The sequence below is a fragment of the Cydia strobilella genome, chromosome 3 (assembly GCF_947568885.1).
Source record: "Cydia strobilella chromosome 3, ilCydStro3.1, whole genome shotgun sequence".
Taxonomy (NCBI): domain Eukaryota; kingdom Metazoa; phylum Arthropoda; class Insecta; order Lepidoptera; family Tortricidae; genus Cydia; species Cydia strobilella.
This window is the reverse complement of record NC_086043.1, coordinates 8,018,200-8,043,007: the sequence shown is the minus strand read 5'-3', so window position 1 is coordinate 8,043,007 and position 24,808 is coordinate 8,018,200. Positions and strand designations below refer to the sequence as shown.

Below are 24,808 nucleotides of genomic sequence, written 5' to 3'. Positions count from 1 at the left end.
CCGATTTTTATTTAGTTTTTAATATTTTTTCCGTTTCGTTTGGATAAAATTTGGCTGGGTGAAGAGAAGAGCTCCTCGTTCTGGGCGGAACAAATACCAAATCCCAATTTGGAACAAAAAATATATATTTTCCTTTAATATAAAAAAACCATAAATTTTCGTATCTCAGTGGAAGATTTTTTTAGCACATACGGTGACATTGCGCTTTTCTCTATCTATAGATACACCAAATTTTATGCAAATCTGATGAAAATAAGATTCGTCAACAAAATAAAAATCATCTCATATCGATTAAAATATCGTGGGTTTGTAGAAGGATGAAATAATACAAATTATGCGTTTAGTTTATCTATTTCGGTGTAACAAACGTTTTAATTAATAGGTACCACGGAATCATCTAATAAGATTAGAGCTTCGTTAGTTATTATCCGAATTAACTATTTACATCTAGTAGTCTAAATTAAACATAGATTGAATCAGCCGCAAATTTGCTATTATAAACAATGACTTAGAACCAGAGACCGGAATTATTATGGCATTTTTGAGCTGTCATAGGGAGTTGTCATGTATCGACTTCTGATACACATATATCGATACAATGTGGAACACAAAATATTACAAAAGATATAATAGTTAGTGGATATTAAATTTGACTGTAAAAGAAGTAATTTAAGTAAAATAATATGGAAAAAAATATGACTACTTATTTATTTTATAAAGAAACTAATGGAATATGTGTTAGCACTAAAATAGACTGGAAGTGAAATTGAAAAAAACGACGGAACTATTAATTATTAAGTTTCATTGTTTTTATATCACATCTGTATTTCGCATTTTCAACTACTCAAAACTTATCTGGAAGAGATCGCTCTTTAGCGATAAGACCGCTTGTTATTTACCTCCGCTTTTAATCTTTTTAGGGTTCCGTATCCAAAGGGTAAAAACAAGACCCTGTTACTAAGACTCCGCTGTCCGTCTGTCCGTCTGACTCATCATCATCATCATCACGGTTCATAAGATACAGCCTGGTGACCTTGACCTTATGTAATCTTATGTGATCTTATGTGATCTTATGTGATCTTATGTGATCTTATGTGATGTATTTCTGTTGCCGATATAAAAACAAATACTAAAAACTAATTAAAATAAATATTTAAGTGGGGCTCCTATACAACAAACGTGATTTTTTGCCGTTTTTTGCGTAATGGTACGGAACATTTCGTGCGCAAGTCCGACTCGCACTTAGCCGGTTTTTTTAAATATGTTGTATTTAAATTATTCTACATAGTATCGATATAACTATATCGGAAGTCGATAAATGAGAAGTCCCTAATGACAATTCAAACTGCCACGAGAATGCCGGCCTCTGCTAACAACATTGAACAACGCCGTAGTTTACAAAAACATTACTAAGGGGTAGAGACAATTAAGGCTCAATCTGTTGTAAAATTAATATTATGCTTGACTTGGCGGTGGCTTTGCCATGCCCTTAGATTATTTTCATTAAACAATTAATTAAATACTCGAAAATTCACAGATTAAAACTAAATTCTACTTATTTTTCACTATTAATATTAATGAATTGGGCTGTTTGGAAATTTTAACAATATTCCAATTTGACTTGTCAGTTCGATCTTCCATTAATTAGGTTTATGTTTAATAAGACTAGTAAAACAATTTGTCTAAGTACAGTCAACATCAAATTGTTTGTGATTATGTCTGTTGTTTTTATTTTCCGTTTGTCGGGCTAGTGTCACAGAATAAGTAACAGTTTTATCATACAGAACGGCTACGCACCGCCCCGCCCCGATTCGAATTACCTCACCCTACGACAGCGGATAGACAGCCTTTTGCCGACCGCTTAGTACTGTTTTTAACCACCTTACTCACACAAAGACGCATGCCGCGTGTACAGACGTGCCGTTCACACATAGAAACGCAAGTGATTTTTAATGTAGGTATAGCGTGTCCGCCCTGTGCTAGTGTATCTTCCAAGGTACGACTACCAGCGTTCTAGTATCACAGCTATGATTTATCTCAATGCTGACTGTACCTATACATAGTCCACCTTTAAATCAACTTAAGCGCAATTGCAAGCAATAAATAAAACTATTGCCTCTGCACCAAAGTAAACGCTGGCGTAAACGCCCTTATCAAAGCTTAAAGTCCATTAAACTATTGCGAACATTTCTTAAAGTTAAATAAGCGGCGTTTAAGCAACAGAAATATTTTGTAAGCAGAGACTTCCGACATCAACTGAATTTCTACTAGAGGGGCTTGTGTTAATGGACTTCATAGAGGTGCACTCAGATAAAAAATATGATTTTATATCAATTTTAGTCCCGTTAGCTCCCACTCACTGATCAGGTGCGAAGAGGATGCACTGATCAATAGCATAACTATATTTTTTTATCTGATTACGCCGTCTGCCTAGTCAGTACAGTACAGTTCTTGAGCTGATCACACTTATAATTTCTAGGTTTCTATACGACTGAAATTTTGTATAAACGACTGTCAGTCTCGGTTACTTTTGTGTAGTCTAATAATTTATGTGCAATGAACAAGGAATGTTCATGCTTTAACAAGTTTTGGCTACGTGTTTCATATAATTCTGTGCATAATACATAGGTTTTTAAGAATAATTGAGTTTTACTCTTCAATAAACACGTGCCGGTTGTATTTTGTTTCAACCAAGTGTATTTAACTATACATAATATATAAAGCGTGACACAAAACAAGCTAAAACAGACCTATTTCAACTATGTTATGATCCAGAAATGTAAGGTTTCCTATTGATTTAATAGGTATAACCTACCTACATATTTTAATTATATTCGTCGAATGTATTATGCAAGACAATAAAACTGAATCATTTTAGCAGCGTCTAAGCTAACAAAGCCCGACACAAAATTAAGTTAGCTGTTTCGTTTGACTAACATAATATCATAATTGACATCGAGACGTACATACATATTTAATACATTAAAGACTAATATTTAAAACAAACAATTTAACGATTGAACATGTATTGTGTTGGACACTAAACATTCTAAAATTATAAATTATTATCATCGTCTTACGTTTTATTAATGAACTTGTTGTATTGTTTGTATTTACAATGACAAAATACAAATAAATATAGCGGTTATTTAAAACGTTCAATGTCCTTCCCTAACTACTTTAATACAGCGATTTGCAATGTGTTCTCCTAAACAAGTAATATTAACTTTGATCGAAAACAAAGTTAATTAAAACAACGCAACAAGAAGTGCTGAAAAATAAAAAGAGCAAACAAAAACTATTTACTCACGTAATTTGAAATACGATCACCCTGTGTTTATGAACAAAAAACTTTTATTTACCAGTATAATTCTCAAACATCTGTTATAGCTTCAGATATTCATTCAATATCAAATCTACGGAACTGAAGACTATACGATACACCTAAGTAAAGAAACAGTCTTCACGCCGTACTCAATTCACATCGTTCGCACGGCTTCAAAAAAATTAAATTTCAATAAGTAAATATGCAAAACAGCCACCGAGATTCACTGAATAATTTAAATCACACAGTCACTGGCCGGAAAGTTTGAGCGTTGATGTAGAGGACCGCGTAGAGTAGAAGACGGTGTAAATGATTGGAGATTTCACTGGCGGAAGCGGCCGGCGCGGGCGTAGGCGCGCCCAGGCGCGTGTTGGCGCGTACCACCTGCGAGCGCCACCGGATCGTGTACAGCGGCTGCTGCCGTGACAACGCCACGAGTCTGGGGACAAAATTATTGCTTACATTTTACTCACACCGCCGCTTTTATTTATTTAAACTATATTCGTTGCACGTACGCTGTAGCTAGGCCAGGGATCTTATTAGCTCAAGTGACTAATGGTTGTACGTAAAATATGTGTATAAATTACGCTCGTTTTATTTTTGCTGAAGCTAACTAAGTTTTCTAACATTTTTTTTGTTGAGTCTTAAATGAACCATTATGTAAACTATTGATTAAAATTAGTTATATGTTCTGTAATGCAAGTACTATCGCGGGGATATTCGCGGTGAACCACCTTAAGAGGATAAATTAGTGCCTAATAGTGGTCGTTTGTAGGGTTTCGTACCCAAAGGATAATAACGTGACCCTATTACTAAGACTCCGCTGTCCTTCTGTCCGTCTGTCTGTCTGTCACCAGGCTGTATCTCATGAACCGTGATAACAAGTTAACTTTTAAACGTTTGCTTTATAACCACCTGCTAAGGCAGGCATAGTAGGTATTAGTCGGCAGGTAACCCTTAACGCACGTGCAGTCATAGATTAGTATATGTTATTACTGTAATAGATAAGAAACTCTCGGACATTTCACGTTCACGTCTCTACTAGTGCTGCCCCTAGCGGTCCTGCTCTCAACTAATGAGACTGTATATGCAGTAAACACGCACACATGTACACACACACACACACACACACACACACACACACACACACACACACGTACTTATGGGTTCTTTACCTACATGTAACATCTTTAATATTGGAAACTGATTTATGTAGTAATCTTTGTCGTACCAATTTCCATTTGCTTAGAAAACTACATAAATCAGTTTTTCAGAATAAATAAATGAAAACTTATGTTGAATCAAGTACAATATATTATTTATAAGTACCTACTTATTTACATACGTTCCATTCCAAGTAACTAAGACACATGCAAATACAGCGACGCTTTAAGCGCACTTCCGTGAAAATAACTTAACAGCAAGTATGTAACAATTTATTTCCTGACTATGTTTTAAACAATAATTAGAGGCAACCTAATTCATTTCTTCTTCTTGATCCCAAAATAACTTGGAAAGCTTCAATAGTTTGATCCAACTTTTTTTGATTTAATTTAGATCCATTTTTGTCGCATATTTCATAGTTTTGAGAACATTCAAGCTTTTTATCCACAATTTGTGGTGCGGTGATCTGGGTGTTACAGCGCATTAGATTAGGTAGATTTTCCTTTTTTAGGTTCACTGAAATTGCCATTGACAACATCGAAAAACTTATCGAAGAAAAGCACGATACCTGCCGTGTCGCAACTTTATTCTGAAAGCTTTTTAATACCTGAAAATATATTAACAGTTAAGATGTTATCAAAAGTATAAAAAGGTTATTTTACAGCGAAACAGGACAAGTGTTGAGCATGCATTTTAAGGGTGTGCTATTGTCACATTTAATGTTAGGTAACAAGAAATCAGTGAATCGGGATATTATTCATGTAAAATGTCGACAAAGGTAACGTATTGTGGTTGGATTTTATCAGTAGATGTATGTCTTTCTAATTTTGGCAGGTTGTAGTTGATTTATCAGATTAAGACCTAGGCACGGAAAATAGTATCTTAATTATGATAATCAGAGCAACGTGTATGACGGGCCTTACGGGCACTAAGAATGGTGCTAGTTCAACGGCTGTTATTTGAAATGTTACAATGTTCCATGTTCCATCGCCAACATTTCATAAATATGCTTTACCCGAAGCCTCTATCAAAGCTTTTGATAAAGATGAAATAATAAATAAATGTTCAGGAGGTATATATATATATTATAAACTCGAAAATTTACTTACCTTGCCCTTATACCGATGTACATACAAGAAGGTACACAGATTCGGCGCGGCCCGGCCGGCATTGCTTTTCATCTTGCCTGCGTTGGTTTGGTTGAATGAGTAAGAGCACAACTCAACACAACTTACAAGGTTGGTTGTGATATAAAGAAACGCTGTTTGTTAATATCTTAACATAAATCTGACCAAAAATATGTTTAAACGGAATTTATATTAAAAAACAACTTAGAAATAATTTCAAAACTTCCCGTCAAACCAAACGTCATTTGGTTTTTTTATTCGTCTAAATACGTCAGTCTGTCATTGTACGGTGTTTGCACTACATATTAAAAAAACTACTTTTACGTTTCAAATTTATTTTGTTTCCTAGTTCATTTGCAACGTAAGGTTAGTAACACTATCAAAACATTTTTTATTAAAATATATTCTTCTAGATTTAATTAAATACGATTAAGTTACCTGCTTAAATATTTGTTTTGGTATATTTTGTTTTCTACTATCTACACACAAGAATGATATCTAGCCACACTCAGCCCTCCTTATGCTAAAGGCGGTATCTCAAAAACGAATGAACTGGAAATGGAACGTTATGATTCAAATTTAAGGTACTTATTTGCATGCAATCTTCAATTGAGATACCGCTTTTTAGCTCAGCAGGGCACCACGGCTGAGGAATATATGTCCAGCATAACCCAGAGATGGCATTATTATCAGCATTACATTACTCCTCTTCAGAGATACTATACCATGCGTGCAGTTGTATGTATCCTTATCCTTGCTTATTCATATATTTAATTATATATAAATATATATATATATTTAATGTACTCAGTCATAAGGTATAATTAAACATATTATTATACTAGCTGTGCCCGCGGCTTCGCCTGCGTGGATTTCGGTCTGTGTCAGTAAGCGGCTAATTTACCCCTAATTTATCTCCCTCTCCTCTGGAGGCGGAACTTGAAGTAAAGTTGACAGATGGATATGCTAGAGGACTGTAGTCCAGATAAAATTTTACAATTAGTTACCACTAAATAAAACTACACTCCAAAATCAATATTGTTTTGCCCTTATTCAAAATTTTGACGTGATTTAAACGACATAGGTGTATATCGAACGATACAGTACCATTTTTGAATTTTTACGTCCTTGACTGTACCTATCTAAATCATGTCCATGGCAAATATCATCCAAATCGTTCCTCCAGTCAAATCAGCCTAAGCATGACGCCGGCGGCGCGCAGCGTCTGCCCCTACGACTTGTTGATGGTCATGGCGAAGCAGACGCTCACGGGAACCTGTAGGCGCTTGAAGCGGAACGGGAAGTTGCTCGGGGTGAGGGGGATGTGCGGGATGAACACGGCTTCTCCGGGGCCACACTCCGTCAGAATCTGCGCCTACATATGTATTGCGTACGATGTCTTTGGGATCACAATCGATTTTTAGGGTTCCGTACCTCAAAAGGAAAAAACGAAACCCAGGATCACTCGTGCGTCTGTCTGTCTGTCTGTCCGTCTGTCACAGCCTATTTTCTCCGAAACTACTGGACGAATAAAGGTGAAATTTGGTACACATATGTAAGTTTGTGACCCAAAGATGGACATGTAACGTACATAAATTAATTTTAAACAGGGGGGCCACTTTTGGGGGGTAAATGAGAAAATTAAAAAATAAAGTTTGTCAGACTATATCGTGTTATATATTAAATGAAAGAGCTTATTGTAAGAATCTCAAATATATATTTTTTATAATTTTAAGATAACCACTTTAGAAGTTATTCAAGAATTTTTTTTTATAAATCAATAAAAATAAATGAAAAATAAATAAAAAAATTAAAGGAAAAACAAAATAAAAACCAATAAATAAGTAAAAACTGTAATAATTTAATTTCAATTCTTTTTTTAAAAAAAGGGAACCGCCTTCAAAAAACCAACCCACTGAAAAGCATAAAATAATTTATATATCCCACCCCCTATCCTTGTCCAGTCCCTATCCCGTCGTAAAGCAAATTTCTGGCAAAAAGTAATTAATACCTAATAATAAGCAAATTAATTACCATCCGGGTAATGGCTTAGTTTTCGAAGGCGGTGCCAATCCAACAGAAAAACATGTTTAGTTCTTGCACTACTAACTACTTCTCGTATTTCTTTTTCTATTTGGCAGCAAAGAAAGTTTTTGTTAGTTTGGCAATTTTTTTAGCGGTTTAAGCGTGAAGAGGAATTAATTGCAGCATTAATATAATTGCAGTTTCAAGTTCCAAGCTTAAAATAAAATTTGCACCCCAAGACAAACTTTCATCCCCTTTTCAACCCCCTGAGGCGTTAAATTTCCAAAAACGTCGTTATTACTTTTTTTGTAATCGTCTATTATACCTTTCTAAGAAGTTTCAAAGCATTTGTAATGGATTCAATACTTTCAACCCCCTTTTAACCCCGTTAGCGGACGAATCCATACTAATATTATGAAATGCGAAAGTCTGTCTGTCTGTGTGTTACCTCTTCACGCTTAACCGATTTAGTTGAAATTTGGTATACAGATAGTTTGAGTCCCGGGGAAGGACACAGGATACTTTTTATCCCAGAACTCACCCCTCAAGGGGGTGAAAAGGGGGGTGGAAATTTGTATGGGGAATCAATAACCGCTGAACCGATTAAGATGAAACTTGGTATGGGGATAGTTTGAGCTGTGGGAAAGGATATAGAATAACTTCTGTATTATAATAATATGCCCATATACAAAGTTTCAAGTAACGCACTCGAAAATTAATTTGATCTCCATACAAACTTTCAACCTCTTTTTCACCTCCTTAGGGGATGAATTTTCAAAAACGCTGAAATTAGTTTTCTTGTATTTCAATGATATATCTTTTTACGAAGTTTTAAATTGCTAGCTTAAAATAAATCTTGAACCCCATACAAATTTTCATCCCTGTTTTAAAAGAGGGGTAAAATTTTCAAATTTTTATAGCCTATAACCTGGCCGTGGTTTTTTTCGACAGATTAATAAAGTTTGCATTAAAATCCGTTCAGCCGTTTTCATTTGATGCGCGGTCAAATAAACAGACAAACAGATAAACAGACAAACAGACAAAAATTCTAAAAACTGTTGGAACGTGTTCTGTTATCGATTCTAAGTATCCCCAGCCAATTTTTTTTCGAATGTCTTCCATGTACAGACTTTCGACCCTCTTCCGCTTTATTATATGTATAGATTATTCATGTAAAAGTTTTACTTCGCTCAAAAGTTACGTTTCTTTTTTGTTTTTTCTCTCAGTGCACCCACCTTGACGCTTTTCTGTTTAGCCCTATGGTTGACTGGTAGAGAATGCCTATAATGGCATTAAGTCCGCCTGTTGTACACTTTTTATGTGCAATAGAGTTTAAATAAATAAATAACAACAAATACTACAAAAAAGTACAGAACCCTCGGTGGGAGAGTCCGATTCGCACTTGGCCGGTTTTTGCCATTCAAACGTTCTCGACACTTTCCTCTCTGGATTTTGGCCCTAATGATTTTTTTTTGTAAGAGTTCAATATATCCAGTATCTGTGTCTGTACGTTTTGCTTTTTTTGATATTCTTGTTTTTATAAGAACTATAGGTTACTTCAAACAGCAGTAAAAACGGCCAAATAAATGTGCCGTAAACAGACTTGCATACAAAATCGGCAACAATAAAAGCAAAAATCTAAACGGTCAGATGCAGACGATTTTTTTCTCATTCCGTTCCCAAAATTTCGTTATGATTGGTTAAGTTTTGGAGGAAGAAAATGTCGAGAACGAAACCTCGATTTCTGAGATTTTTACGCAGGATTTTTCGCCTGAGCTGCAGTTGTCCTTATCATATCAATCTTAGAAGCCATTCCCGTCAGCGCGATGGAGATATTTACCTAGTATTCTCAAATCTGAGAAGGGGCTCAGCTGATATGGATGCTGATAAGCAATAATGTGTTAACCGACATAATCACCATTTTGAGAAAATGGCGTCTAAAGATTTTTCCGTGGTTTTTGAGTGTTTGTTCTAAAAATTTAAGATTCTGTTCAAACTGTTATAGTTGTCAGTTTAAATACGACGAATACTAGTGATTTATAATTATATTATTCGAAATAAATTTAGATTTATCGTAATAATCAGCTTTTTGGTTATTGCGAATTGCATTACGACGTGAAACTTTCTCAAAAACGTGTCGTTATACTTAACACAGTTTTGCTAATTGTGTAAATCTGCATTTGAACTTATAATCCACATGTTATAGCACATAACTTGTTATTGTTTAATACTAACTTAATATAAATTTTGTTTTGCAATAATCAATCAAGCCTCATAATACATTAATATGATATTTTTCTCGATTTGCAAGAATGATTCAAGTTTACTAAGTTATTTAAAATCAATATAATTATAAAAATAACATTATTTTACGAATGTGCATACATTCAAATTGTTAAACTTGGCATTTAAAATGAATTGCTAAGAAAAACTACCTACAGCATTTTGTGATTTCGTTTAATTTATTTCGGCAAAGTTACCTAAAAAATAAAACCCCTAAAAATAGTGTGATTACGCTTTATAAATACCTTATTTCGATCAGCATTAGTATTAATCTCTTGAATACCGCAACAATTAACATAGTTGTGCACTAAATAAAATAAATGGAATGGAAAACTACTTATTATAAACACAATTTTTTCAAACACTTACCTTCAGAGCGCTTCTGGTAAAACAGAAATAATGAAATGGGATTTCCGCAATAATGAGTTAACCTCTCTTAAGACATTATTGATATTTTAGTATGCGTTCTGCCCATTACTGCAATAAGTTAAGGTACTCGACGTATTCATGCAAAACACCCAACACGTGTTAACGGATTTGTGTCAACTTTTTTTCCTTCTTTTGGAGTATTAATAAATTTCAAATCACTACTGACATAAGGTCATTTTTGCAAAATTAAGTAGAGTGGATATGGCATTAAAATCTCTTTTTTTAAGTTTTTGTGGGTTGACACATTATTGCTTATCAGCATCCTATATCCTCTTAAGGGCAAAAATCGTTTAAACGTCTTGCAGGCGGTCAGGCGATAACATAAAAGTGATGACCAATTGTGGGTGTTGGAAAAAAAGGCTAGCTCAATTAAAGTTTATTGCCGTCCATTGTCTTTGTGACCGGCGGCATTTGCAAACTAAGATAAGGAATCCTAAATGCATCCTAATTGGTTATCTTTATAGGGAGGCGAAGCTTAGCCTACACAACAAAAACTAATAAAATGTACTTACTACCTATTGTTTGTCTCATTGCCTGCTACCCTTTTCATTATTATCTCATAAGGATCGAGGTAAAAAAAATCTGAACTAGTTCACCGCAAATGTCCCCGATTAGTCCCTTAGGGATTAATTATTTGAAAACAAAATTAATGTTTTAAGGATAAACTGAAACTGACAGAAGTAAATACTGAATAGTTTAAATAAAACAGCAACACCTAACTGTACGTACATTATGCCTTTTGTAATAAGGTCCACCGATGTTCAGTTAACAGTGTACCTATCTCTGAAATTGAATCTGAAAAAAAAAATGTAATAATAATAATACCTGCGCCAGTTCTGGAGAATGGTCGTGCCACGCTCTATTGGGATCGATCTATCATCACTGACAGGACTGTTGTAGCCAATAAGCCTGGCATTGTGATAATAGATCGATCGCAACGCCGTGCCGTGCTCGTCGACATCACCATCCCCCGTGATGAGAATCACGTGAAAGCCGACAAGGACAAGTCCAGTAAGTACCCGCCAGACTTGGCTCACGAGATAACGGGAGATGGCGCCATGTGGGATGTTGATTCGACAATCATTGCCCCGATAGTCGTTTCGGCGAACGGTCTCATAGCTAATAAGAGCCTCGACCAACACGTTTAGAGACTCTCGCTGGGTGGTTGGATCAAGGGTCAGATGCAGAAGGTGGTGGTCTTGGACACGGCGCGGATAGTCCGTGGTTCCTCTCTCTGCGGCCCTGACCACTGGCAGCTTGGGCCCTTTTTTTTTGTATTGTTTTTGTACGTGCTTTTGTATTTTACTTTTATATTCATGTTATAAAATCTTAACCTCAGAAAAATTATAAATAAAGGGATAACCGCATGCTATAAAGTAGGTACCTACTTGTCTCGGTAAGACTAAATCGATAAACCTGACTTTCAAAAATATCTGACTGCCATTAATCCTTTTCACGAAACTATGAACATAGTTTATTCATCAAACTCTCGTAGCAAAAGCAATCATAGTAAGAGCCAACTACATTTATTGCTTTACAGCTTTGAAAGGCTATAAAATATTTTTGACACGAATAGGCTCATCGAACGGGCTTGTTTTTACACATCGTTATGTGGGATTTACGAGTGGAAACGACATTTGGGAAGCACGCCACGTCGCCGCTTACAGTCTCTATCAAATATGCACAAAGAGAAAACCTTTGTACCAAGAAAGTGTACAAAAGTATGCGCTTTCACGAATTTGGCACGTCTGCCGTGTATTAAGGCCGAGGTCCGTTCCTAATGGCCGACTTGAAAAGTGTTTCTCTATCTTTAGTAAATTGTTTACCACGTACTAAAAGCCTCTTCCAAAGACTTATTTTACTTCGCCAGTTTTTTTTCTTTGGTCCCCCACTATCTACGTGCTCTAAATATTTGGACACTTGGACAGTGTTACTTATTTACTTGTGGTAAAACTCGCCGCGTAGCCAACGTGCCAATCGTTAACGCTCCGTAATATCTTTCTATCACTCTACCATATTAGTGCGACAGTGCGACAGTGACACTTGCGTTTCGTTCGCTACGAAACGTAAACGATTGCACGTTGACTACGCACTCTGGTTTATATATTTTCTCAATGATGACGTATTTCCTGAAAAAATATATTCAGTAGGACAGTTTGATTGTTTTATGTCTAATGCATATAACAATTATGGAGCTTAGATTAGATTAGATTAGATATTTATTCTCATAATATGAAATTACATTATAAAATATGCTAGACTAATCTACATGAATTTATATTATGATCGTCATTGACTAGGTATTTACATAACATTATTTAATAAATTAATAAATACAAATCAAAAAGATCTTTCAAATTTTAAATTAAATTAAAAATTAAATTTTATGCATTCATGTCAAAAACAAAATACGGGATTATTAACTATAAGTATGAGTATCTCCTATTGATCGTCATGTTCTAAATAATAACTAGTACACATTTTTTAATATACACATTTCGTTAAGAATCAATAAATGAGAACATGTCAAGTTTACAGTTCAATTTACAATTTCAAATGTCGAGGTCATATTGAGTATATGACCTCGACATTTGAAATTGTAAATTGAACTTTACTGAATAAAGTGGATTATCTAATAAAAGGACCCTCAGTTCACGTTCAAATATTTCTTCAGATGTTTCAGTATCGCGTATATATCTTTACTTGAAAAATAGTTGTATTGTATTGTATAACTAGCCTTATGAACCGATTTTGCATGTACAACCAGCCTTAAAGTTTATAGTCTATGATGGTTCATTATTTTTTGTATGCGGGTATTTTTGCACTTTGTAGTTTTTCCTCAGTCACCCGTTGACCACGAACGCTGTAAAGGGTTCGAAACGTCGGGATGTACCTATTATAAATTCAATATACGCGATATAATCCGTTTTCATAGTTTAATTTCAATTATGGAGTTTTTCCAAAAGGGCTTATTTCTCTATGAACGCCATACAAAAATAAGCCCTTTTTAAAAGACACTCCTCAATTATAACGCGTCTAAGTTGAAAAAGTGTAAAAGAACATTAACGATTAGGGAATATATCCGGGTGGCTAAAAATTTAAAAATCAATGGCGTGCGCGAAAATGAACCAATTTCTGGTGTTCGTAAGCAAAACATGGCCAAATACGGACTGCTCCGAAGCTCCTCGACTTAATGTTTATCTGCGACACAGCACCGCAAACCATGCCGCATCTACTGACGTGTCCCGCATACCCGCGTTACTGTTCGGAGCTGGATCTGAGGGACGGACGCGACAGCCAGGGCTGTCAACACCGTTGCCTACTGCGCATCACTTGTATGAAAAAAAGGAACCTCGACACGAGATGAAGATGTGGTCGTATGTGGAAGGTATAAAATGATGTAACGTAAATAAGTTACCTTATGACGACAGTGTTCTGTTTGTAGGGCAGCGAATAGGTGTGGTTCTTGTAGCGCGCGCAGAAAGTGAAGAGCCGGTCTCCGGCCGCTGCCGCCAGCCCCGCGTCACCAGCACCTGCGCCGGCCCACTCGTGCAGTGTGATGTTCCACGACCCACACGATTTGTCCTAAAGTACGCATATTGGCATTAATGCAGCAGTTTCGTAAGTATTCAAATCATGCAGTATTAATTAATTAGATGCAAATGACGTCATATGCATTTAACAAAGTAAAAAATATATAGTTTAAATTTGAATTGATAAATGAATATATTAAACACCCAGCCTTAGGTATACGTTTGTTAATATAGGTACTCAACAAGCGTTTTAGTTATAATCATCCTATTCTATTCAGTCAATTGCATTACTCAAACAAAATTCATAGCTATGACATTATAATACATTGAAAGGATAACTTAAATTGTGATTTGTGATCATTAAGTTTTTAATACGCAAATATGAACAATAATAATAAAAAATACGTTTTTGTCGATATTAAACTGTTTATTCTCAAAGGAACTGGTCTTCCGCATCCAATCATATAAAACCAGTCGGAGAGGCTTATCCCAGCTTTGATCAATCTTGGGCCCTCAATGACTATAGTATATCTATCTGAGACGAACTCGTCAATGCAAATCTGTAATTATGTGAGGGAACACTCTGTTTTCGCATATGCAGATGCTGGCTTAGCTTAGACCCTAACGTACCGATTTAATACCAACTTACATGAAGTTAAATTATAGGTTATACATATTTAATACTGTATTTGCACATTTACAAATGACACAGGGTACACAACAAGAATATGCGAAAAATAACGTATACATACCTGTTCTGAGGATATGTCAATGTAGAGTTGTCTTTCAACATTAGAGTCCAATACCCAAGTGCATTGTTGGTAAAAGAACTCGTTTAGGCTGCCCGTTACCGGCACGTTTCGCGATGATATTTCACCTATAGCAAGAAAAACAAAATAAAGCAACATTGTCAAGAAAACCGAGACATTTTAATAGACAGCAGTGTTTACGGGAACAATAATCAAATGAAAGGGCAGACGCAATGAGTCGCCGCAATAGCTACGTCGTAATAGGAACTTTACGACCTTGTTCAAGGATTTTTTCGATTCAGTGTCAACCCAGGCGACGTGAATCTGGGTCGTGCCATGTAATTTTCTCTGACACGCCCGGCGCCGCGGAGAACAATATCCAACGCATTTTCCAAAACCCCGACGCGTGTCGAATGTCAAATTGAACTGTTTGTTTTTCGCTTTATGCGATTGGGGCGTCCGGAGTTCATTGGAGATAAATTGCAGATTATCTCCTACTTCCGACGAGAATTTTTATTATTTTTTATCGAATTATTCGGTAATACGTTTTCATCAGCTATGCATTATTAAACGGACAATGAGATTGATATAGGTGCCAAAATAATATGAATGCCTACCAGAATGCGTGGTAAAGGTGCGCTGTCCACACATGGCGTCGTCGTTGAAACTGTAGGCGGCTGCGTAATCGAAGCCTCGGCTTGCAAACGTGTAGTGTGCTACCGAGTACTCGAGACGCAGGCTCGTCCAGCTGCGCACCACCACCGGCAGCCACGCCGCCTGCCAACCACATCGTCGTGTAAACGATGATTAAATTCATTACTCGTAATTATGCCACGTGCATTTAGGAATCGACGTGACTAACTGGTGACCTTAGGGAACGCTCACTGTGGTCGCCGTGTAGGTGCGTAGTAAGTACGTGCACGGAGTATTGACAAATTGTACTGCAACCTGTCTACGCAATACGCATACGGTGGCGGGTGCTAAGTAATTGAATTTTCAGGAACGAGAATCCGGCCGGTCGCCCCGGGCGTCGCCCGGCCACTAATAACAAGGGCGGAAGGATGACACGCCGCCAGTTAGGCCGTGTTTTATGACCACCGGGACGAGGGCAGGCGTCAGCCCCTGATATTCTCGAAAATTTTGCAACAATGTGTCTCTGCGGCAATTTTGGGCCAAACGTCGCCAACGCGACGCTTGATAGGGGTAGAGGGCTGCGAATAATTAAATTACGTGTTCGCTGGACGGGCGGTAATGCATTGCATGCAAAAGTTGGAACCGCATAACCACTTCATGTATGTCTCCAATTAAGATACTGTCGCGGAAAAACTAAATTACGTTGCGTTTGACTTTCGCCCGAGACCTATGATTCCTTTTACGGAGCGGAAAAAAAGGAATGAATAAGTATAAATTATCAGTCTGGAGGTCGGGACAGCCAAACAGCCATAAATAACAAAGAAAACTAAACAAACGGGCGAGTATTTAGTTGCAAGGCTAGAGTGGTAGGTAAAAGCACTTCTCAGACCCGCGTATCTTGAACAATGTTAAACACAATACTAAAAAATTTCTCCAATATGCTCGGAAATGGTTATCTTATTGTAGCAAAAATAGAACGGGAAGTGGTCAAACTCAAATTAAAAAAAAATCAAATCATTACTGTCCTGATTAGCGGACGGTAAGTTATTACTGTATTGTTTTTTACCTCTTAAAAATATGTACCCAATCAGAAAAATCAATGCAAACAGCCAATTATTATTATAGCCAAGTCTACACCGGTCCCGGTCAGCAGTAATTTCAAGCTATAGGATAGAGTGAGATAGGAAGATACACCAACGTACATGTCTCGTTTCCTTACAAGATATATATGATCGTGCGAACACTGCTTAATAACATGAAAGACTACATAACTTTTATATTTTTTTAAGGATCTCAGGCTTGCACATACAGCTTATATTGCACAATTAAATTGAATGAACGAATATTGAATGGTCCTGAATGGCAGTATGAGTTGTGCCTTAAACTTTAAAAAAATAATTGTTAAAGGGAAATTGTTTCTGACGTTTTTGATATGAAACTTATTTCCTCGCATGTTTGGAGAAAAGCACTATATAGGTATGCCGCAGCAGGAATAGCAATTTGTGGATTCGTCTTCTTTGTCGAACTCTGCTTTGCATCGGAATCGATACTTATCCACGAATTGCCATTTCCCGGCCTCTGCAATAATATACTATTACGTGCTTAGTTGCTCCCCTCTACTCAAGTAATTTGTGTTAGGTATTACGTTCCGTGAAGTTAAGAAATAAGACGAACGAAGTTAGCAATCAGATAATTGCTATTCGATTACAAACTGAAACTTCGGACCGAGCAAGTTAGTAAAGTCAAAAGGAATGTACACCGAATTTAACAAAAAAGGATCAGATACTAACGGTAACCAGAGGTATCACGGCGGATAAACTTCAAGGTTCTAATGAACTATTTGGTAGGTAAACACCTACAAGGGATTTTGTCTTGCGGACAATGCCCAACAATACGAGTATATCTACCTACCTACTCGTAAATAGTTTTATCACATTTTAATTATTTTTTCTTACTCGTCGACTGGTTGAATTAAGATTTCATATACCAAACTGTAATTGCGTACTTTTCATGTATGGGCTCCCAACTCAACTGTAATATTCATTTCGATACGCTGTAGTCAACTATAAAGAATTTGACCAAACACGTGCCGCCGCGCTCCCATCGAAAAGACACAAATGGATTGGCTTTTGTACTACATTTTTATCTACTGAGATACTTTACCAATTTTCAATAATTATTTAGGATTAATAGTAAAAAAGTGTTTTTTTAGATGACTTAGAAAAAGTATTGTATACAATACTATTAATATAATCAAGCTTTTTAATCTCGTACCTTAGCCAACTCAGCAAGTTTCGTTGCCTAAACGCGGTACTCGACTGAAAAGCTCTCTATTATATCACGATTGTGTACACCTATTAGTAGCCACTTATCATAATGAGTAGAACGTTTACAGCAAATAAAACCCCGCTGACTGTGACCAAACCAAAATGTGAACGTACCCGCTGCGTTCCCGCACCCGCCCCCTTCTTCTTCTACTTTTTTTCATTTTCTAACTTAATTAAAAAACGGTGCAAAACGGTGATGTTGAAATAATAGACATCATTCTCAGATTTTTCCTCAATTATTACGACGAACAATTGATCTTATAATCGTATCTTGAAATTTATTTTCAAGTTTCAAAAATTAACGCTGCGTTTGGTTTCGAAGTAGTGTAGGTAAGATTTTGATAAATGATAATAAGACAATGTCGTGTATATTCAATATCATTTATTATTATAGGTACAAAAAAGATTTACAGGCCAATTCGAACGTACCTATATTGATGTCATTCAAATACATATATCATTCCTTTAACTCGTATGTACTTGTCCGTACGTATTGGCGCGGGCGAGACGCACTATAACTAAATATCACTGTACTGTGTGCGAATTAGCCTGTTAGTTAAATGAACGCTTGCAACTGCAGAAGGGTTATCTACATGCGTGTTTGCGGGATATAAGGATTAAAAGTATAACTAGCGACCCGCCCCGGCTTCGCACGGGTTACACCAAACCATAACAAATTATACACTAAACCTTCCTCAAGAATTACTCTATTGATAGGTGAAAACCGCATCAAAATCCGTTGCGTAGTTTTAAAGATCTAAGCATACATATTAGGGACAGACAGACAGCGGAAAGCGACTTTGTTTTATACTATATGTAGCAAAGATAGATATAACTCCGTAATAGATGGATACAGTCTAAGGAAAAAACGTGCCTCGAAAATCACCAAAATTTGATTCTCGATCAAATGGCGCCACTAGTTTTGGCCTACTCTCGTATAGAGGGCGTTGACGGTTTAATTTGTTATTTATAATTTTAACGCATATCAGTGAAAGAACATGGGTCAGAATCATATAAAAATAATTAATGCATATAAAAAAAACATTTATGCATATTTAAATACATTTTAACGTATTTTTATAAATCTTCATTTTTAGTTTTAAAGTATGTCGATAGATGGCAATGAATTTACGGTGGCTACAAAATTTACTATGACAGTACCGCTCTATCTTATTATATCCTCATTGATATGTAGTGATACAGTTCCTCGGCACTCCTCGGTTCTTGGGCTATCTAATTATTGTAGTTCGGTTGCCCTACCTGAAAGTCACCACACAAACAGGACAGGTGCGTGCCATCGCCTGCCACGAGCGCGACGTGGTCATGGTAGTGTAGAGGGGTCGCAGCCCGGCACTCGCACCCGGCATCACCGCACGCCGTACGGCAGCCCGCCGCGCCCGACCCGGCTGGCTCGGCGCTCCACATGCGTTCCAACCGCTGAATCTGCACGGCAAATGAAAACAAATTAAATTACGCTGTGATCGACCTCGGGTAAACAGTGTGACAAACCTGCGTTTTGTATCGTTATTGGGTCAAATACAGCAAAACATTATACCGGCATGATATTTTTAATTTTTATTCATCATTCTCACAAATCTTACATCAATTATTACTTAGTCCAAACGAGTAGCACTGTTATAAATATAATATTGCAGGTACTTATCATTTGTGAAACCATGTGGTGCTTTATAAACAACTTGTTTCGTTCTTGGTAATTACCATTGACTTGTTAGTCTTATTACCTCTCATTTTGTTTATGAAGCTTAGCGATTGATTCCCACCGGAGTTTGTTATTTGTCATAACATGTGTATCACGTAACCTTTACCGGTAATCTAAACCAATCCGACAAAACGATTTGGAGAACGATTGGGAAAATTCATTCACCCTAAATGTTATAAAGTCTCCGTTTTGATAGAGATAAAAACGCTGTAAGTCAAAAGTTTAAAAAAGCAATACTAGATGAATCTGATATTATTTACACCACTCCTGATGTCTAATGGATTTATACTTTCTATAGATTTCAATAAATTGTGTGCCCTTTCGCGCACTTTGCATCCAGAGCGCGGCGGCGGTGGGAAGTGCCCGCACTTCGTTGTTTCATGCAGTCCACATAATATAGGTACCACAGCTCACAGTCATCATTTCACAAGCAACAATTGACAAACACTTGTAATTTGTTATGATACGGTTATGGATAAGTATGATCTGTCAGCTGTGAATTACACAATGAAATTTCTTTAACCAGGTAACAAAGCTGAAAACCGCTCCTAGAGTTGTAGGCCCGTAATTCAACTTTATGCACGTTGAATTTACACCGCGTCCTCGTGTTCTTCTGTGTAAGTATAAATACTTGCCTCGATGGTGACGCTTTGGTTAGCCGCCGGTATGAACCGGTGCATGCACACCAGCCGCTCTTCGAGGTTCCAGAACACGTGATGGTGTGTTGGTGCAGCAACGCCGCCGTGTGCTGGCGCCGCCAGCCCGTAATGTGTGGCCGTGCACGTAGCGTCCGGAGACGCAGTACCCTCGTGTTGCTCTGCACAAGAATGTTGTGTTGGTTTTCTATTTCGTAACGGTTCTTTATTTCAGATAAACAGAGCACATATGAGCACTTCCTAGATACATACAGTCATACATAATACTCGTAAATATTGCTCTATTATCTTGGTTAAAATCACTCAAACGAGAGATGGTAGGTTGTTTGTTTGGTATTCGATACCAAAAATAACACGTTTTATAAGAAACTAGCGATCCGCCTCGGCTTCGCACGGGTAGAACCTTTACAAATCATACACCTAAACCTTTCTCAAGAATCACTCTATTGATGGGTGACAACCGTATGAAAATCCGTTTAGTCGTTTTTGAGTTAATCGCGAACATACATACATACAAACAGACAGACGCGGCGGGGGACTTTGTTTTATAAGGTGAAGTGATTATTAGGACTAGAAGTAAGTACACAGATACCTCACTGAACGAAATACTAACCGTCATGAAACGCAAAAGCGCCATCAAAGAATTCTTCATCATCAGCGCTCTGCGAAGTCGCGCGTCGCACCAAAATGGTCAAGTTAGCACCCTTGGATATCACTGCTTGCCGCACCAGGAACCTCCCAGAGGGGTCCCTCGCTTCTCTCACGGCCGGACCGCACACTCTCAGCAGCGTCCGGTCCGCTTTGTCTGACCGCTCGCCCCTCTCTCTCGAGGGAAACTCATGAAGTCCTTCAAAGATCTCAATATGAGATCTACAACTTTGTAACCTGATTGCAAAAAAATGTTACGTTTTATATAGTGAGAATAAGTCTTCAAGTTCTGTTTACGACCTTACTAAGCAGCTAACGAGATCACGTGAAGTCTTTGAAAGTTTAATCGATGTAATGAACCGTGAGTCTTACTTTCAACGTTGAGCAAATAGCTTATGTGCATTAGACGTTTTGCTAAGTAGCCGGGGAAAGAAAGATTATGTGCTCTTTTAATTTATTCTAGCACGTTTCTGATAACATACATATTATAATAATATTTTTATTAAGTTTTATGTTTACAATTAGTTAAGTACGTACGTTCAGTGGCGCTGGCGGGGTATCCATAAATACCACTGGCCTTATATAGTATTTTAGAAAAGTCGAAAAAAAGTTATCTAATTTAGCATCGGGTGGCTCAATTCAACGGCTATGTTCCACGTTCCATCATTGACGTCCCCTTATTGCAAACTTGGCAATTGTGATATGAAAATAACATCAAATGTAATTTATCATTTATTATTTGTTTTATAAATACGAAAAATATCTTTAAATTCCGATATTAATTTACATTGTGTTTCGATCAAACTAGAGCAGCCTGCAACAGTGTAAAAAAAATTGTAAAATATATCTGTGATGAAAACGGTCCTAGGTGCTATCTAGTCACATGGACTTACAGCCCAATACGAACAATGCTTGTAAGATGAGATGTTACACCGATACGACACATTTCTTCAATCAAAACGTCACTTTTGACACTGACAGATCAGTGTCGTATCGGCGTGACATCTTATACAGTATTGTTCGAAATGTGCCGTTAGTCATTCAGGGAAAAGAGCTATGGTACTCCTGATTTTATGCTCAATGACGCATTAGGCATAAACCTTTAGGACGCCAATGATCGATATATACGCACCGTAGGTAACCTAACCTACGGTAGCTCAACGCAACGGTAGGTTCAACGCCAAAGACCGATTAATCGGTCATAGACAACAGAGCAACATAGACCTACATGCATATGCATAAAGTCCATTTTTAGTTTTGACACTTCGGTGACGTGGCCTCTGGATAACAGTTTTTGTGTTTGACACGGCGTCGAAAAGGTTAAAAGGGTTGCAATAAAATAACATAAAGCGAAAAAGACAAACCTTAAATTATAATTAAATAATGTAACTTGCACGACGTCAGTCGGCGTGCCCAGTAGATGTATGGCGCACTGCGCGCGCCACGCGGACGCCCTAGTGTCGAAGTGTCCCGAGCGCGCGCCGCCGGGCCCGTAGCCGCGCACGCGCGCCCCGCACCCGACGCGCCCGCCGGCGCCCACGCCGCTCGAGATCTCGTTTATCACGGAATTGCTGTCCAAATCTAACAATCTGTCTTCTGTAACATAAACAAGAAAACACGTACGATATAATTGAATATAAAACAAACAAATCAAATATTACTACATTGCCGCCAGCATCATTGGTACAATGCCTTAAGGGCCTATTTTAGATTTAAGCTAGTTATTAATTTGAAAAACAATGTTTAGGAATATTTTTCTTAATTATTGGTATTTTATAAAATATCATTAAAAATTAAAACTTCCGTCATTTAACTACAACAAAACGTATTGTCTACAAAAATATTCTCCTAAGTAGGTATCTTAGGGTGTTATGTATGAATGAGGTTAGTGCAATTAAGGCGCTTCGCGCAGTTTTTGGCCAAAAACTGTTACTTTTTAGAGCTTATAACTTCTAAATGAGTCAACCAAAAATTATGAAAAAAATATATATGCATCTTCTTTTTCCTGAAATTTGTAGTTTCGCCGAAAAAATAATAACACGACAGGCCGTTTTGCGGCTAACTTTGCTTATAACTTCTAAACGGCTTAATCGATTAAAATTATTTTTAAACTAACAAAAATGTTTTAACAGGTTCTACAAATGCAACATAGCTTTTCTTAATCAAAAAATATTTTCTTAAGAAATCGAACGTTTTTCCACATTTCATGCGTATGCAGCCTGAAAATGGCGTGGCCGGCAGTCGTGTGCCAGCTTTGAGACGAGGAGGCTGTGTCGCTCGTCGCTCCGTGCCTTCCTTGCACTATGTTCGCTTATGCACAAGCAAAGTGCTATAATATCGGAGTTATTGTGGCGAAAGAATAATTAACTGCAGAGTGCTGATTTGGTTGCGACGCGCATTAGCGACTTTAGCGAGCGCAACACGGTATTTTGCGGTCTATTACTGTACAACTTGTATAGTAAAGGTAGTGTACCAATGTCCCGCTAGATGGCGCTGTTCCCTCCGCGTTGTTCTGTACATCGCGGTGTTAAGATTTTTCTTAGATTGTATAAGTAGTCTGTCATGTTTTTGTTTACCAATCTCAATAAACCACCTATTTCGGATGAACAGTTTTGTTTGATTTGTTCATGATCCTTCGTGTCGCCGGATTCCGGCAGGAATAGTAGTGGAAACGTTTTTGCGTAAATAAAAATAAACAATTCGTCAATTGGACGAATTGTTTAACGCGCACCTATGGGCAGTGGATTGCTGTTCGGGGCGATTTCAGCAAGTACTTACGTGAGGAGCGTACGATTGCATCCAAAGGCTGCCGACAGAGGGCGCCTTGGAAGGAAGCCTACAACAGCGAGCGAGCGATCTACATCCGTGACGTCACGGAAGGATATGGTGCAAACGTGAACAGCCAGGTGACAAAATCAATGGTCAAACAACTGTGAGTACTTTTACAATTGTTAAAGAAATAACAACCTTTAATCCAAGTGTCATAAGGTTCAGTGTTTTCATAGTGGTCAAGTAGTAAAAAAGTGTTGTGCTAATTTGAGCCTTGTGTCTAAGAATTGGAAAACTTTAAAAAATTAATCATCGAATCGAGAATCAAGTCAATTTGAACTTTAAGTGCATTAGCTTATTAACTTAGAATAATTTAGTTTAAGGAAATTAGTTCCGACGGGGAACCTATGCCCGATTACTGGTAGAAATTCAATCTTAAAAACACTTGTAAAATTTTAAAACTTTATTCTATAGACTTAGAAAAATTCCAGCCGAAAAAACACTTGTAAAATTTTAAAAACTTATTCTATACACTTGTACAATTTTAAAACTTTATTCTATAGACTTAGAAGAATTCCATCCGGTAAACACTTGTAAAATTTTAGGTTTATTCTATAGACATTAGGTCCTATAAACACTTGTAAAATTTTGTTAACGCATTATAGGAACTTAGAAAGTTAGTGTCATATTACGCTAGATACTTATTCAATTTTAGAATTTTGATTAGAAATACATTTACCTAGAACCCATACAACATGGAAGCCTTGATTGCAAGCCAAGAGGATATAAATAAGCGTATGAATAAAGCTCGAACGAATTACAAAAAATCTCCGAAAGAACGTAAACTAGGTAAGTAATCTAAGTTATGGAAATATACATTTCTTCTTATTGTTTACATAAGAAGAGTACTCTTAATTAGAAAAATGTGACAAACAGAAATCACACTGACTTAAAACTAAAAGGCCTTGGTCCATAATTGACCAAAAAAAATAAACATATATAATGTAAGTTAGACTTAAAACTAACACCATATTGTCCATCTGGGACGAAACTTAATAATAGGAAATGACAACTTTTAATTTTACATGCAACTTAATTACTAACTGGCAGAACACACAGTTTGGAGGTTGGGCGTTTCATTAATGACCCCTTTGAACGTAAAGTAACAACGCGAGTTATGTTGTCCGCACCAGGGTGTTTGTTAACAACTCTACCAAGCAGCCAACGACTGGGAGGCAAATCGTCTTCCTTGATTAGGACAACATCTCCAATGTTGGGTTCTGGAGTCTGTTGAGACCATTTATAACGATGTAAAAACCTTGTGAGGTATTCATTTGACCATTTTCGCCAGAAATCTTGGACCATGCGTTGCGTAAACTGCCACCTGCGCAAACTGCTAACATTAGTGTTCGAGTAATTG

At 37.1% G+C, this 24,808-nt stretch overlaps 1 protein-coding gene across 6 annotated transcripts in view; it reads right to left on the bottom strand.

Annotated features, from left to right (window-relative positions):
• Positions 1-332: 332 nt before the first annotated feature.
• The window catches only part of LOC134755756 (uncharacterized), a 92,410-nt gene continuing 67,934 nt past the window's right edge, over positions 333-24,808 (bottom strand). For all 6 annotated transcript variants that reach the window (XM_063692330.1, XM_063692325.1, XM_063692329.1 and 3 more), the window contains 8 exons: positions 21,984-22,215; positions 20,585-20,856; positions 19,951-20,132; positions 18,856-19,038; positions 15,253-15,412; positions 14,639-14,763; positions 13,772-13,938; positions 333-3,764 (listed from right to left, as the gene is read on the bottom strand). In XM_063692330.1, the coding sequence (XP_063548400.1) occupies positions 3,566-3,764; positions 13,772-13,938; positions 14,639-14,763; positions 15,253-15,412; positions 18,856-19,038; positions 19,951-20,132; positions 20,585-20,856; positions 21,984-22,215 (1,520 nt within the window). In that variant the 3' untranslated portion in view covers positions 333-3,565. The remainder of the gene's footprint in view (positions 3,765-13,771; positions 13,939-14,638; positions 14,764-15,252; positions 15,413-18,855; positions 19,039-19,950; positions 20,133-20,584; positions 20,857-21,983; positions 22,216-24,808) is intronic.